The sequence below is a fragment of the Sturnira hondurensis genome, unplaced genomic scaffold (genome assembly GCF_014824575.4).
Source record: "Sturnira hondurensis isolate 20B ecotype Veracruz unplaced genomic scaffold, ASM1482457v3 Scaffold0006496, whole genome shotgun sequence".
Classification (NCBI taxonomy): Eukaryota; Metazoa; Chordata; class Mammalia; order Chiroptera; family Phyllostomidae; genus Sturnira; species Sturnira hondurensis.
This window is the reverse complement of record NW_028079127.1, coordinates 2,567,516-2,580,912: the sequence shown is the minus strand read 5'-3', so window position 1 is coordinate 2,580,912 and position 13,397 is coordinate 2,567,516. Positions and strand designations below refer to the sequence as shown.

Below are 13,397 nucleotides of genomic sequence, written 5' to 3'. Positions count from 1 at the left end.
TCTACTTTGCTTGTTTTGGTGTCTCCCCAGAGTTCTGTGAACCATTTAGTTTGCTTCAGTATCAGTACAGGGCCTGTCACAGTAGGTCTTTAATATGTAGTTGTTGACTGACCGACTGACTGACTGATTTAAATAAATTAATGAATGAACGAAAAGGCACCTGATAGTCTTGGTACCTGGTCATAGTCAACAGCTGACATTCTGCAGTCTTTGACATGTTCCTTCTCCAACCATTCATAAATTGACAGACTGGAGTAGCCAAGCCAATTTCATGAACTAAAATGCCAGGAGATAGAAATGGCTGAGTGAAAGTCAGTAGCGAGTGGTGGAGACTACTTCATGTGGGTAAGTGTTCAGAGCCACAGAATATTTAAATGTTGAATTGAACAAACAGAATGGTTTCTGGTCTGACATCTCACAATTTGATATCTCCCACCCTCGGGTTCACACTTAGCAAGTCTGAAGAGGAGTTTGAAAGATTATTTTTTAAATGTTTATAGATTTTAGAGAGAGAAAGGAAGAAAGAAAGAAACATCGATGTGAAAGAGAGACATCAATTGGCCACCTCCCATACGTGTCCCGACGGGGGATTGAACCCAGAACCCAGGTGTGTGCCCTTATCAGAAATCAAACCTCCAAACTTCTGGTGCTTGGGATGATGCTCCAACCAACTGAGCCACAATGACCAGGGCAAATTTGACAGATTAAACATTAAATGAGCAAAAGACCTTTTCTAGGGAGCTGTTGTTGATAGAAAGTTTGCCAGTTGCCTCTAAAGCTGTCCACATGTTACCAGGCTGCTAGTAAATGGGCAAGGACCAGCCACTGTCTCAGAGACCAAACTAAAGCCCTGGACACACTCACATTCTAGAAATTTTATGATGTTTTCAAGGCAGGGAAAAATGGCTGCAGAGCAAATCAGGGGAGTCATGTGTAGGGTCCCGCATGGACATTAACCAGAGCCCTGCAGGGCATGGCCTCTGCAGGGCTCCAAGAAGTGTCTACCCTAAACAGTTTGCCCAGACATAAGCTCAGAGATGATCAGCAGAGTGAGTGGGTAAAGGGCTGTAAAGTGCACGTGGTGCCCAACAGGATGCTTTAAAACAGCTAGGGATGAAATTGGTCCAGGAGGACCCCACCTTGAGTGGGGGTGGGAAGAGGGTGAGGCCTGGATATTTTTAGTTTGGTGGAAGCAGATTGGTAATTTCAGAGTCAGGCATTTCTCATTTTCTCATTTACTCTCCCTAATAGCCTTCTGTGAAAGGTGATTTCAGTCTCATTTTACAAATGGGGAACCTGAGGTTCTGAGAGGTCATCTGACCTCCCTGATGTCACATAGTGGGCACGTGACAGAGCCATCATTTGAAGCTAACTCAGTCTGTGAAGCTTGCAGCTGTCAACATACAGGTGTCTCACACAGAGAGTGTGGGCCCCCTTTAGTTGCCATGGAGACTGCATACTTCTCTAATGACATTACTGTAACCTGCAAATATGTCTAGATTCTTCACAGAATCAATTAGGGCAACAGAAGAATTCCAGTTTTCCAACTAAAAGTCACTTACAGGTGTTTGGGATTTCCTTGTAATCTCATAGGGTGCCCAATAACTTGGACTGGCCTTATGCACAAGATTGCCACTGTAGACTCAATCTACCCTTCAAGGGCAAAGTTCTTCCATCAAGATTAAAAATGCATGTGGCAAGTTCTGGCAGTGGCGTCCCATAGGTGACAGAGGGAAAGAATGTCCCTGGCATTTGGTCTCTATCTCTGCGCAGGCACTTCTATTTGCTTGGGAATCAGGCTCTCTGCCACTCCTCAGAGGAAGGACAGATGGGGCAGGCCAGGCAGGCAGGGGCTGAGTCCTTGGCTCCCTTTCACACCTCCCCCATTTGGCCTGGGCTGCTCTGAGGGACTCATGTCCCTTGAAGGCCCCTCTGAATCACTGCACATTTCATCTGGTCTCTTTAGGGCACCATATCCCAAAGGACAGTGGCTCAGAGCTGTGAACACTGCATTGCTGCCCCTCCTCCTTTTCTCGCAGGCCAGGCTGTGTCTTCCCTTTATTTGTGTACATTAAATGTCTGACCTCCCTTACTGCACCCCTCAAAGAAGCTGAGGCTTTGGGGGCTTGTGCTTCTGGAGCATAAAGAGGGATTTGGTTCAGTGGCCGGGCACATAGTCTTTGAATTTTTCTTCCCAGTTGACTCTTGAGTACAAGTGTATAATTTTGTGTGAGATTGTATTCTTTACCTCTTTGGGGGGAGTTGGGGGTGGGGGGCAGGTGAATAGTAGAGGAAAAGGGTGAGTGACAAGGATCTGGAAGGGCCAGCCCTCTTGCATTGCTGAAAAGTGAGGGGTTCACCTTGCCAAGGGAATTCTAGGTGGGAGTCCTACACAGCACAGGAATGGTCACTGTGGATTTGTCCACATAGCCCACATAGCTGCCAAGTCTGCAAGGCTATTTAGAAACCCTTCTATTCCTCCCCTCTCTACCTTGCCCATTGCCCTGCCTTAGTTCTAGCACATTCTATCTCCTTCTAATAGCTTTCCCTACCTATATTCTCTCCTGCTTATAAACATCCCTGGCTCTTCATCATCCTCAGGATAAACTTTAAATATCTGGTGGCATTCTTGGCTCTCCCATGGCCCCAGACTGAATCCTCGGCTCCCCTTTTGTCACTCGGTCTTGTTGTCCAGTTGCTGAATTTTCCTGAAATACTCTAGTTTTCCTGCCTGACACTTGCTGCACCTCTACTTCATTACNAGGCTATTTAGAAACCCTTCTATTCCTCCCCTCTCTACCTTGCCCATTGCCCTGCCTTAGTTCTAGCACATTCTATCTCCTTCTAATAGCTTTCCCTACCTATATTCTCTCCTGCTTACAAACATCCCTGGCTCTTCATCATCCTCAGGATAAACTTTAAATATCTGGTGGCATTCTTGGTTCTCCCATGGCCCCAGACTGAATCCTCGGCTCCCCTTTTGTCACTCGGTCTTGTTGTCCAGTTGCTGAATTTTCCTGAAAAACTCTAGTTTTCCTGCCTGACACTTGCTGCACCTCTACTTCATTACACCCCACCCCACAAACCCCTTCTCCAGCTGAAAGTCTTCCATAACTCAGGTCAAGCACCAGCTCTTCATCTCACTCCCTCTCTCACGCCCAGCCCTCTTACCTCAGTGCTCATTACTTCATGGAGCCATGATTGCTTCTCAGCCCTCAAAACCATATTTGTTCATCCCTGAGCCTGAGAATCTCCCAGTCTGACCATTACCTACCCCTGGAAGGAATGAGTGAGAGACTGAGTGAGCGAGCAAGCCCATGAATGATGCTTCTGAAAGGAAGTGAAAGGTCTGGCTTATCTATGACAAGCAAGGACTTCTGGCCACCCTGGAACCACATTTCCAGAGGCCTGTATCAGAGAACCTTTGTCCATCAGGCTTGTGCTTGCTGGGCCTGTCAGTCTCAGACATGGCTGTGGGGACGGTGCATGGAGGAGCTTCTCACCTTGCTGGGGGAATCAGATTAGAAGGGAGCTTTATTGAGAGATAAGCCTCTTAGACCTGGGCCATCTGTCCCCTTTGAGCAGCAGTTCTGTAGCTCTGCATTCACTGTGGGCAGAAACACTCCCCATGGGGTGCGGGCAGGGAGGCAGGAACTTCCCTGAACCAAGTCCTCTGTGACCCAGTCCTTTGCTTGTGGGCATTGCACATTCATTTACGAGCTGGAGCCTCCTGTCAACCCTCTGAAGAGGCCCTGTGCTCTTTTTTGCCCAGAAAAGGGAAACCCTGGTCAGGACTGGGATTTGAATACTGGGGTGTTGAACAAAGACCCTTGCTATTGTCACTATTTCTCATGCTCCCCTCTCATTGTTAGATGTGATGCAATGAAGAGGTGGCTTGCTGGAGAAGCTTGGGGACAGGTTTCCTTTAGCAGGAAGCTGTGGCTCAGGTTCTCTCATGGACTTTCTCAAACAAGGATGTGCCATACATTTTGGTTATTTATTTACTTAACATTTATTTGTATGTCCTTTCCAGCAGATTTTCATAAGAAAGATAGAAAGGGATTCCCTCAGGGGCCATGGGATACAAATTATTGGAGGCTAGACATAGCTAGAACAACTGAGCCTTGGCAGTGCTGGTCAGCTGCTCTGGGTTGCCTCTTATCCTGCACCCCAGCAGGCTCAGAGTCTCTGAATTTATAGCTTCCATGTGCCAGTGGCGGAATCTTGACTACCAGCGCTGGAGGGGCCAAGTGGAAATGGAGGCCAGAAACCGAGCCTTGTTTTGGAAACACTACACCTGTGGGAGTGCCCCCGGTACTACCCAAGTGTTGGACTGGGGCTTCGACTTGCATGGCTTGCAGATTCTCACACGGTGTCCTGGGAAGGAGCAATGAGCAGGCAGAGAGGCAGGCAGAGTCAGTGATGGAGAGAAGGAAAAACACAATTAAGATTCATTTCTAGACACAAAGATTAAAAAAAATCAAAGCACAAATCAGATTCTACTCTCCTTTCTGGAAGATCAAAATGAGACTTTCATGATAATCATAACCAGTCCAAGCTGTTTGAGTCCCATCTGGGAAAAGTCTGATTTATTAGCAGAAGATGGAGAGAAGGTGGCTTATCTGTTCAGTTGGCTATGTCAAGAGCAGAGTCCATTGAACCTGAGGGTCTTGGGGGCCTGTTTCTGATGGGCTGGGTAGAAGAGTCTGTCCACACGTATTTGCAGACCCTTGGACCCATCTAGCTACCTCTTTTCAGACAGCGAGCGCTCTGAAGCAATGTGTGTGGCAAACTTACATTTGCATGTCTTGACAAACTAATTCCATTTATGAGAGGAATAATCAAAGAAAAAAAAAGAAAAAATGCATAGCCTGAGCTTTTCTTCATAGTTTTGTTTTCAAACTGGAAAAATTTCTGGAAACAATCTGAATATCCTACAGTTAAAAAAAAGGTTAATTAATAAAGGTATTACATGATGATGAAAATATCTAATAGTGATGAAATACTGTATGAAGACTGTTGTAGCATAAAGAAAAATAATTATGATGTAATGTCCATTTTAAAAATTAAAAAATGATGTGCAATAAACATAAAACCAGGCAAATATTTTGCATGAAAAACAAAGGAAATATGAATGAGAGGGCTATTAAGTTATGGTAATGAGTTTATTCTTTTTTTCTCCTTCTGTTTCCAGATTATGAATGTATGCAAGGCAGTGTGATAGTTAAGAACATAGTTTCACTCATATGTGGAATCTAATGAACAAACTGAACTACCAAGCAAAATACAGACAGGCTCAGAGATAGGGAGCAGGATGACAGTTATGGGGAGTGAGGATCTTAGGAGGTAGAGGGATTAAACAAAAAGGTTAAAAGAACCATGGACATAGACAGCAGTGTGATGGTAGCAAGAGGTGAAGGGGGCAAAGGAGGCTAAATGGCAATGAAAAGTGCAATAAAAAGAGAAAATGCTAAAAATAAATAAATAAATAAATAATTTCATGGTAAAAGAGAAAAAGTAAATTATATGAATGAATTAAAAAATAAAAGAACATACAATCTGGAGCCAGATCATTTGGTAGAGGCAGCTGTACCACTTACTAGCTGTGTGACCTTCAACAAGTTACTTAACCTCTCTACGTTTTGACTCTTCATCTATAAAAATGGGCATAGTAATAGTATCCAACTCGTAGGATTATTATGAGAACTAAATGATTTAGCAGATGTCAGTGATACATAGTAACTGCTATATAACCACTAACTATATAAAAATACATTTCAATATCATAGTTCATCCATAGCTCCATATCATAATTATCTAATATTGCTATAGTTTTTCTTCTATATGTTTTAAAATATATTTTATTGATTATACTATTATAGTTGTCCCATTTTTTCTCCCCTTTATTGTCTTCAACTCTGTACCCCGCTCCCACCAGCATTCTCCTCCACCTTAGTTCATGCCCATGGGTCATACATACAAAAATTTGGCTTCTCCATTTCCTATAGTATTCTTAACCCCCCCTCCATGTATTTTGTACCTACCATCTATGCTTCTTATTCCCTGTACCCTTTTCCCCATTCTCCCCTCTGATTCTCCCCATTCCCCCTCTCTACAGATAACTCTCTATGTGATCTCCATTTTTGTGGTTCTATTCCTGTTCTATTTTGTTTGCTGTTTGCTTATTTTGTTTTTGTTTTTAGGTTCAATTGTTGATAGCTGTGAGTTTGTTGTCATTTTACTGTTCACATTTTTGATTATCTTCTTTTTCTTAGATAAGTCCCTTTAACATTTCATTTAATAAGGGCTGGGTGATGATGAACTTTTAACTTGGGAAGCACTTTATCTGTCCTTCCATTCTAAATGAAAGCTTTGCTGGGTAGAGCAATCTTGGATGTAGGTCCTTGCCTTTCAAGACTTGGAATACTTCTTTCCAGCCCCTTCCTGCCTGTAAGGTCTCTTTTGAGAAATCAGCTGATAGTCGTATTGGAACTTCTTTGTTGGTTACTGTTTCCTTTTCTCTTGCTGCTTTTAAGATTCTCTCCTTATCTTTAATCTTGGGTAATGTAGTCATGATGTGCCTTGGCGTGTGCTTACTTGCATCCAGCTTCTTTGGGACTCTCTGAGCTTCTTGGTTTTCCTGGAAATCTATTTTCTTTGCCAGATTAGGGAAGTTCTCCTTGTTTTTTCAAATAGGTTTTTATTTCTTGCTCTTCCTCTTCTCCTTCTGGTACCCCTGTGATTCAACTGTTGGAATGTTTAAAGTTGTCTGGGGTTCCTAAGCCTTTCCTCATTTTTTTTTTTAACTCTGGTTTCTTCATTCTGTTCTGGTTGAATGTTTATTTCTTCCTTGTGCTCCAAATTGTTGATTTGAGTCCTGGTTTCCTTCCCTTCACTGTTGGTTCCCCGTACATTTCCCTTTATTTCACTTTGCATAGCCTTTACTTTTTCCTCCATTTTGCAACCATACTCAACCATTTCTATGAGCATCCTGATTACCAGTGTTTTGCATGGTGCATTTGATAGGTTACCTATCTCTTCATTGCTTAGTTGTATTTTTTCTGGAGCTTTGATCTGTTCTTTCACTTGGGCCATATTTTTTTTGTCTCCACACACCCATTATGTAGTATGGAACAGAACCTTAGGTGTTCGCCAGGTGGGGTAACCCATGTTACTGGATTGTGGTGCTGTATGTGGGGGAGGAGTCTGAGAGGGAACAATGCCTCTTGCTCAGCTTTCAGCTGGCTTTCAGTCACTTCCCCACTACCTGCAAGAAAATTAGGCCCTTCTGGCACTGATTCTTTGGTGGGTGGGTTTGCGTATATTCTAGGACTGTATTGGTCCATCCAACTAACTCTCCTGTGAGGCTGGGAGTTTCTCCTGCTGCCACAACCCCTACAGGTTTTTACAGACAGAGGTTTTGTGGCTTTCTTTTTCAGCACTGGAACCCTGGGTTTCGAGGTCTTTCTTGCTTCCTAGTTGTTCCTCCCAGTATTTCTGCACACAAATGTGGGACCATCTAGTCCAGCAGCCGCTGCCTTACCCACCCTGGTCTTCCAGCTGCCACATTGCTGTGAGTCCTCTCTGCTCCAGCTGCCTTTCTCTGCCCCTCCTACTGGTCTGGATGAATGTTTCTTCTTTAATTCCTTGGTTGTCATATTTCCATACAGCTCAGTTTTCTGGCAGTTCTGGTTATTTTTTGTTTTTAAATTTGTTGTTGTCCTTCTTTTGGTTGTATGAGAAGGCCAAGGGTATCTTCCTACACCTCCATCTTGGCCAGCTGGGAAGACACTTTAGATTGAGTAGTTGATGTTCAGCATGTGTGTCACAGCTGCTGTTGTGAGCTCAGGGATATCCTCCAGGCAACCTTAGGTTATTTTCTCTTTCCAAAGACAGGGTACACTTATGTCAGTGAGCTGAGGTACAGAGGCTAAATTGCCAGAGCCTGGCACCCCAGTACCCCTGTTGATTACACATCATTGAGGAGCCCCAGTGTCAGCCCTTGATGATGGCCGGTGGATCTGCCAAACCTGGGCAAGAACATTTCCAGTGTGGAAGTTGCTGGTCTCCTGACTGAGCTGTTGTGGCCTGGCTCAGATTTCCTCTGAAGAAACAGCTGGGCATGTTCTGGGTACTCAGGGCCAGGCTGACTCCTCACCATAGCCCAGAGAGGTAGATTCTATTATTATGCCTTTTCCCAGATGGGGAGACTGAGGGTCAGCAGAGCTAGGTGACCAGCATGTGCTGGAGCAGATATTCCAACCAAGATGGTGCTTTCTTTCCTGGAAGTCTGTGGTTCCCTGGGGCATGTGCATGTCCCTGAGTTGATAGCACCAGCTGTGACACACGCATGCGGGCTATCAATTACTCCTCAATCTAAAGTGTCTTTTCTGAGCATCGTTTTATATGTTAAGTGCTGTGCTAAGTCTATGGGGGCAGCGAGGAGTGGCAGGGACAGGACTCTGGGTCAGTTCAATGAAACCATCTTCAAAGATCAATGTGCTGAGTGGTCAACTGCTGAATTTACATGCTGTCTATTGAGGAGGCAGTTTGTTGTAGTGGAAGAGGTGGATATACCTGGTTTCTGGCTCTGCCTCAGTCTTTCTGAGCTTCAGTTTCCCAGTGTGTAAAATGGCAACAATGCTTCCCCAGGGTGGTTCCAAGGATTTAAATGAGGTTGCATAATAAGGACCCAATAAAAATGTCTGGTTTGCTCTTTTTGTTCTAAGTTGTTTGCAAGTTTCTACAATGAAAATTTAAAACTATCTACCCTAAAAGAATTCAAAATCCAACATTAGAGCCATGCATCTAGAACAGGGATGTCAAACTCATTTTCACTGGGGACACATCGGCCTTGCAGTTGCCTTCAAAGGGCCAAATGTAATTTTAGGGCTGTATAAATGTAATTACTCCTTAACAGTTAAAGAGTTGAAATTACATTTGGCCCTTTGAAAGCAACCTCAACGCTGATGTGGCCTCCAGTGAAAATGAGTTTGACACTTCTGATCTAGACGATTTTAAAGCACTTCGTGACTAACTGAACGCCTGCCCTTGTACTTGTATGGTGCACAAGGAGTTAATCTGGCTCTTTCCTACAAACTGTGTATGTGTCTGTGCACACAGCCTTAACTTCGATTTTCCTTACTGATTCTGAGCAAATTTATCTTGGGTAGTGGTTGGGGACATAGGAGAGTTTGAGCATGCTGTGCTGTCCACCTAGGGATGGACTCCTCTCTTCCTTAGATTTTTTTTCTTATTTCATGAAAACATTCCTCCTCTGTTAGGCTAGGGCCTCTGTTGGGAGCAGAGTTGCAGGCAGCCAGTCAGTGCACACACCTTCCACCTTGGCTGGGCGAGTGCCTTACACTCAAGTTCAGAGTGTGAGATCTGGTTATTTTTACCCCACTCCAGCTACATGTGATGCCTGCTGGTTTGGAAGAAGGGGGGCTGTCACTTTCTCCAGAGAAGTGGCCTGTGGCTGAGGCATACAGTCTCCCTCCAGTTTTCTCCTTCACACCCACTCCCCCTCATTACACAGGTTTCTTGGAAGCTGGGAGGAGTGTGGGAGCTCCAGTTCTGGTCAGGGCCATGGCCCCAGAGGAACCAGCAGGGCTGGGGCCTTCTCATATCCTTGAGAGGAGGTCTTAGGCTGCAAAGAATGGGGGCAGGAGCCCTGGGTTTGTGTTGGACCTGGCTGGCCTTCAGCTCTGCAGCTTTCCCCTGAGGACTATGCTTATCCCAAGCTTTAGGACCTTCCTATCAAAAGCCAACAAAGGTCCAGCACTCCTACACATACACTCTGGGGTAGCTGTCATGTGTTAGTCTACCCCTGGCCTGGAGTGCCAGTGCTGAGAGCTGGGTACCCACAGCCAGCTCTCCCTGGATCCTGCTTCCCTTACTACCCAGTGACCCCCTGAAGCCTTGTGAGAGAGGGCAGTGCTGCTCTGCCAAACCCCACCCTGGCATGGAGCTCAGCTCTGATGCCTGCCTGTACCTTTGGGACTCTCTGGCCCTGAGAGCCTCATCTCCCCTGTGAGGGGAGCTACTTCACATGCCTGCTCATAAGACTGGCCCTGCCATAGTTCACAGCTGCCATGACCACTTCCCTTTGTCTCCCATTCCTCCCTCTTATCCATCTCAGGCACCTATGTCTGCTGCTTCTTGGCTTGCGCCCTAACCCTCCACCCTCTTTGTGCCTGGTCTCCTATCTGCTTCCTATTCTTTCTTTTGACAGGACATATTCAGTTCAAAATAATTAATTTGTTGATTGGTGGAGGTGGGGGTGATCAGTATTCCCACTAGGACTAGAAGCTCCATGAGGCTAGATCTTATCTACTTATGGCCATTCCATACCAGCATCTGGTGCCAGAGACAGGCAGGGTTGACCATAACGTCCTCAGAATCCCTCCTCCCCGTGCACAGGTACAGTGCTTACCTTTCTGGGTCCTCAGAACAGGATTAGGAACTGGGGAGCAGCAGAGCTTGCCTTTCCAGGGCTTGGCAGGATGCATAGGATGCCTCTTTCCTGAGGGTGGACACAGAGGGGGCAGAGACCCTTTCTTAGCATGTGTGGGGACACCATGAGGTTGGTCTGTGTGGGAATGACTTGTGTGAGCTTCAGCTCTCAAGACTTTGGGTTTAGAAGTACTTATTCATGAAAACTCAGGATGGGCTAGGCTATGGTGAGGCCCAGGTAAAGGAGGAACCTTGAAGTAATTTATTTTTCAGAAATACCAAAGTCAATGTGGAGACATAATCTGCCCCCAAAACATGTCTTCCCCGTGTTCTCGTCTGAGAAACAGTTCCCTCAAAAGTGTCTCTGCCCTTTGATGCAGTGATTCTCCCTTGGCAATCTAGCCTAAAAAAATTGTCCTAAATACAGAAAACATCTTCTGTATACATATGCCTTTGCCACATAGTGCAAAGTTGTAATTTTATTATAGGATATTCACTTGATGGCAAGTTATACCTAAAATGTATTAGTTAAACAGCACCACTTTGGAGTATCTGCCAGAGATACTCCTAAATGGATGGGAATCTGTATGGGGAAAGATATTCATTCGTCTTTGTTGAATTGTCATTAAGGTAACATCAGCAACTTCTAACATGTCTGAAACGGAGGTCTGAGATGCATTGCTATGAACCGCATTTATGAGGAATTCTAATCACTGTTTTCCATGTTATATATGCAGCAATGTTCTTTGCAGAAACTTTAGAAAACAAATCCTTCCTATAATCTTATTGTCCAGAGATAATTGCTATTGACATTTTATTGTAAATGTTTCCAGAATTCTAATCATTAAGTATTTTTGGTCATTATAACAATACAGTGATAAATAAAAAAGATAAAACATAGTACAGAGATTCATCAATTACAAAAATGCTTGCATGCAATACTGAAAATAAATAAACCAAATGCTGAACATGGCTATTCTTGTGTCATGAAATGACTGATGTTTTCACCCCTACATATATTTCTTTATCCCCACTTCCAATAAATGCTAAAAATAACCATAACTGCTAAAACAGGAATAAAAGTAGGCAGTTTTTAGAGCGTTAGCAAGATAAAAAGATCAAAAGACTCAGCTATCTGGTCAAAAAAGGCAGGAAGGATAAATATTCATATCCACAGAACAAGGACAATCTCGTCCACTTCTAAGCACACACGAACATTCCCCCACAACATGTACTTTCAGCCCTTCTGCCACAGGTGTCTATTGTGTGAGTCTGGGGGATGTTCAGGCTCAGACAGTCTACTCATTAATTTATTCATTCACTCAATACAAATTTACTGTGCTCCAAGCATGATACAAGACAGCAAAGTTGCTCTGGAATTTCTAGCTAGGTAGGACTTAGGTGCGCAAAGCAATCTAGCTGGGGAGGTTGTGCATTTGAATGGTAAGCACACTGCTCTTACTTAGCTCGTATGTGCATTTGGGAGAGTTGGGACTGTGGATGGAGACTGTGGGGCTGAAAGATCCCAAGCCACCCTTGCTGCCTCACTGTAGGTGAGGTGTTACATAGATTCAGGGGGAAGAGCCCATCTTTCAGGCCCAGGACTGCCTGCCAGGGGCTTGCCCTCCATTATTTCCTGATTCCAACTTTTCCAGACATTGGAAGCCACACTCAGGGCCTAGCACACCCTGGGGACAGACTTACCTTCTGCGGAGAAGATGGAGAAGCAGAGAAGCAAGATGCAGAGCAGGCTGGAGAGGACTAGAAACCTCATGGTGAGCGGCTGGATCTCACGTCCTGGGGAAGCAGCTGTGCCACCCAAGTCCTCCCTTGAGGACACCCAGACCTTTATAGAGTGGCTGGGAGAAGTGTTTCCAGATGGGCAGGGCAGTAACAACCTTGGAATTCTCACATAGGGTAGAGTTAGCCCCTCCCAGGAGGAAAAAACCAGCTTTTCAAGAAGTTGAGAGTATTTAGTGAACTGTAAACAGAGCTGTAAAGGCCCCAGCCTTGGGAGCTTCCAGCGCTCACCTCAGTGCTTACAGCAGGAAACTCTTGCCAGGGAAGAGCCACTTCCCAGGGTTGAACGTTAACTTTTAGTGTCAGTAATAATTCCATCACATGCAGATCTTCCTGTTCATTCCTTAGATGGGGCAGGAGGAGGGCCATAAAACCCTTTACAAAGCCTCTGGGAAGTCTTGAGCAATGAGTGAAATGTAGAGAGCAGAAGGCAGGGAATCAGACAGGCTGGGTTTGCATCTGTGCTCTGCTACAAGCACTGTGAACTTGAACTTGCCATCGAATGTTTGTGAGTCTGTTTTCTATCTGTGAACTGGGCACAGTGCTGCCTCTCTCACAAGTTTCAATGAGAAGTCAAGAAGCTATCTGCAACAAGCCAGCAGCTCCTATGGCTGTTAAGGGAGGTGGGGCTGCAGCTGGACCTTGAGGTGTATTTTAAGATGAAATAAAAGAGAATTCAGGTACAGAATCAGCCTGAGCAAAGATATGGAGAAAAAGAACATCCTACAGGAACAAGCATAGGGAAGTCTGGCAATGGGTGCAGGAGGCTCAGCTGTCACCTACTCACCAGATGCATACCATGGGCTAGGCTGTGTGCTTAGGCCCCAGGGACATGAAAGACACTGTGTCTGGCCTCCGGCCTTTTGTTACTGGAGGGAGCCGTGCAGATATACACAGAATTTGCATTTTTCTTGTAATATCGTGTCCTTCCATTCTTTGCCTTAACGTGTGCCCTCCTAACTAAAGAACAGGTTGTGTTCCAAGCCTCCAAGGGCATGTGGGAAGATGGGGGGGGGGTGGTATGTGGTTCACCTTTTTAGGATCTCCCTGGTTCCCAGCAGCTCATCAGACACTCCTTGCTGCCCAAGACTGGCCAATGGTACCCTTTACTGGCCCTCCTCTGTTGCTGGACATTAGAGACA

At 45.1% G+C, this 13,397-nt stretch overlaps 1 protein-coding gene across 1 annotated transcript; it reads right to left on the bottom strand.

Annotated features, from left to right (window-relative positions):
• Window positions 1–4,019: 4,019 nt before the first annotated feature.
• On the bottom strand, window positions 4,020–13,397 carry GPR15LG (G protein-coupled receptor 15 ligand). Its single transcript, XM_037049939.1, has 3 exons — window positions 12,160–13,397; window positions 10,436–10,525; window positions 4,020–4,377 (listed from the first exon to the last, which is right to left on the bottom strand). The coding sequence occupies exons 1-3, from the start codon at window positions 12,227–12,229 to the stop codon at window positions 4,292–4,294; spliced, it is 246 nt and encodes an 81-aa protein (XP_036905834.1). The 5' UTR covers window positions 12,230–13,397; the 3' UTR covers window positions 4,020–4,291.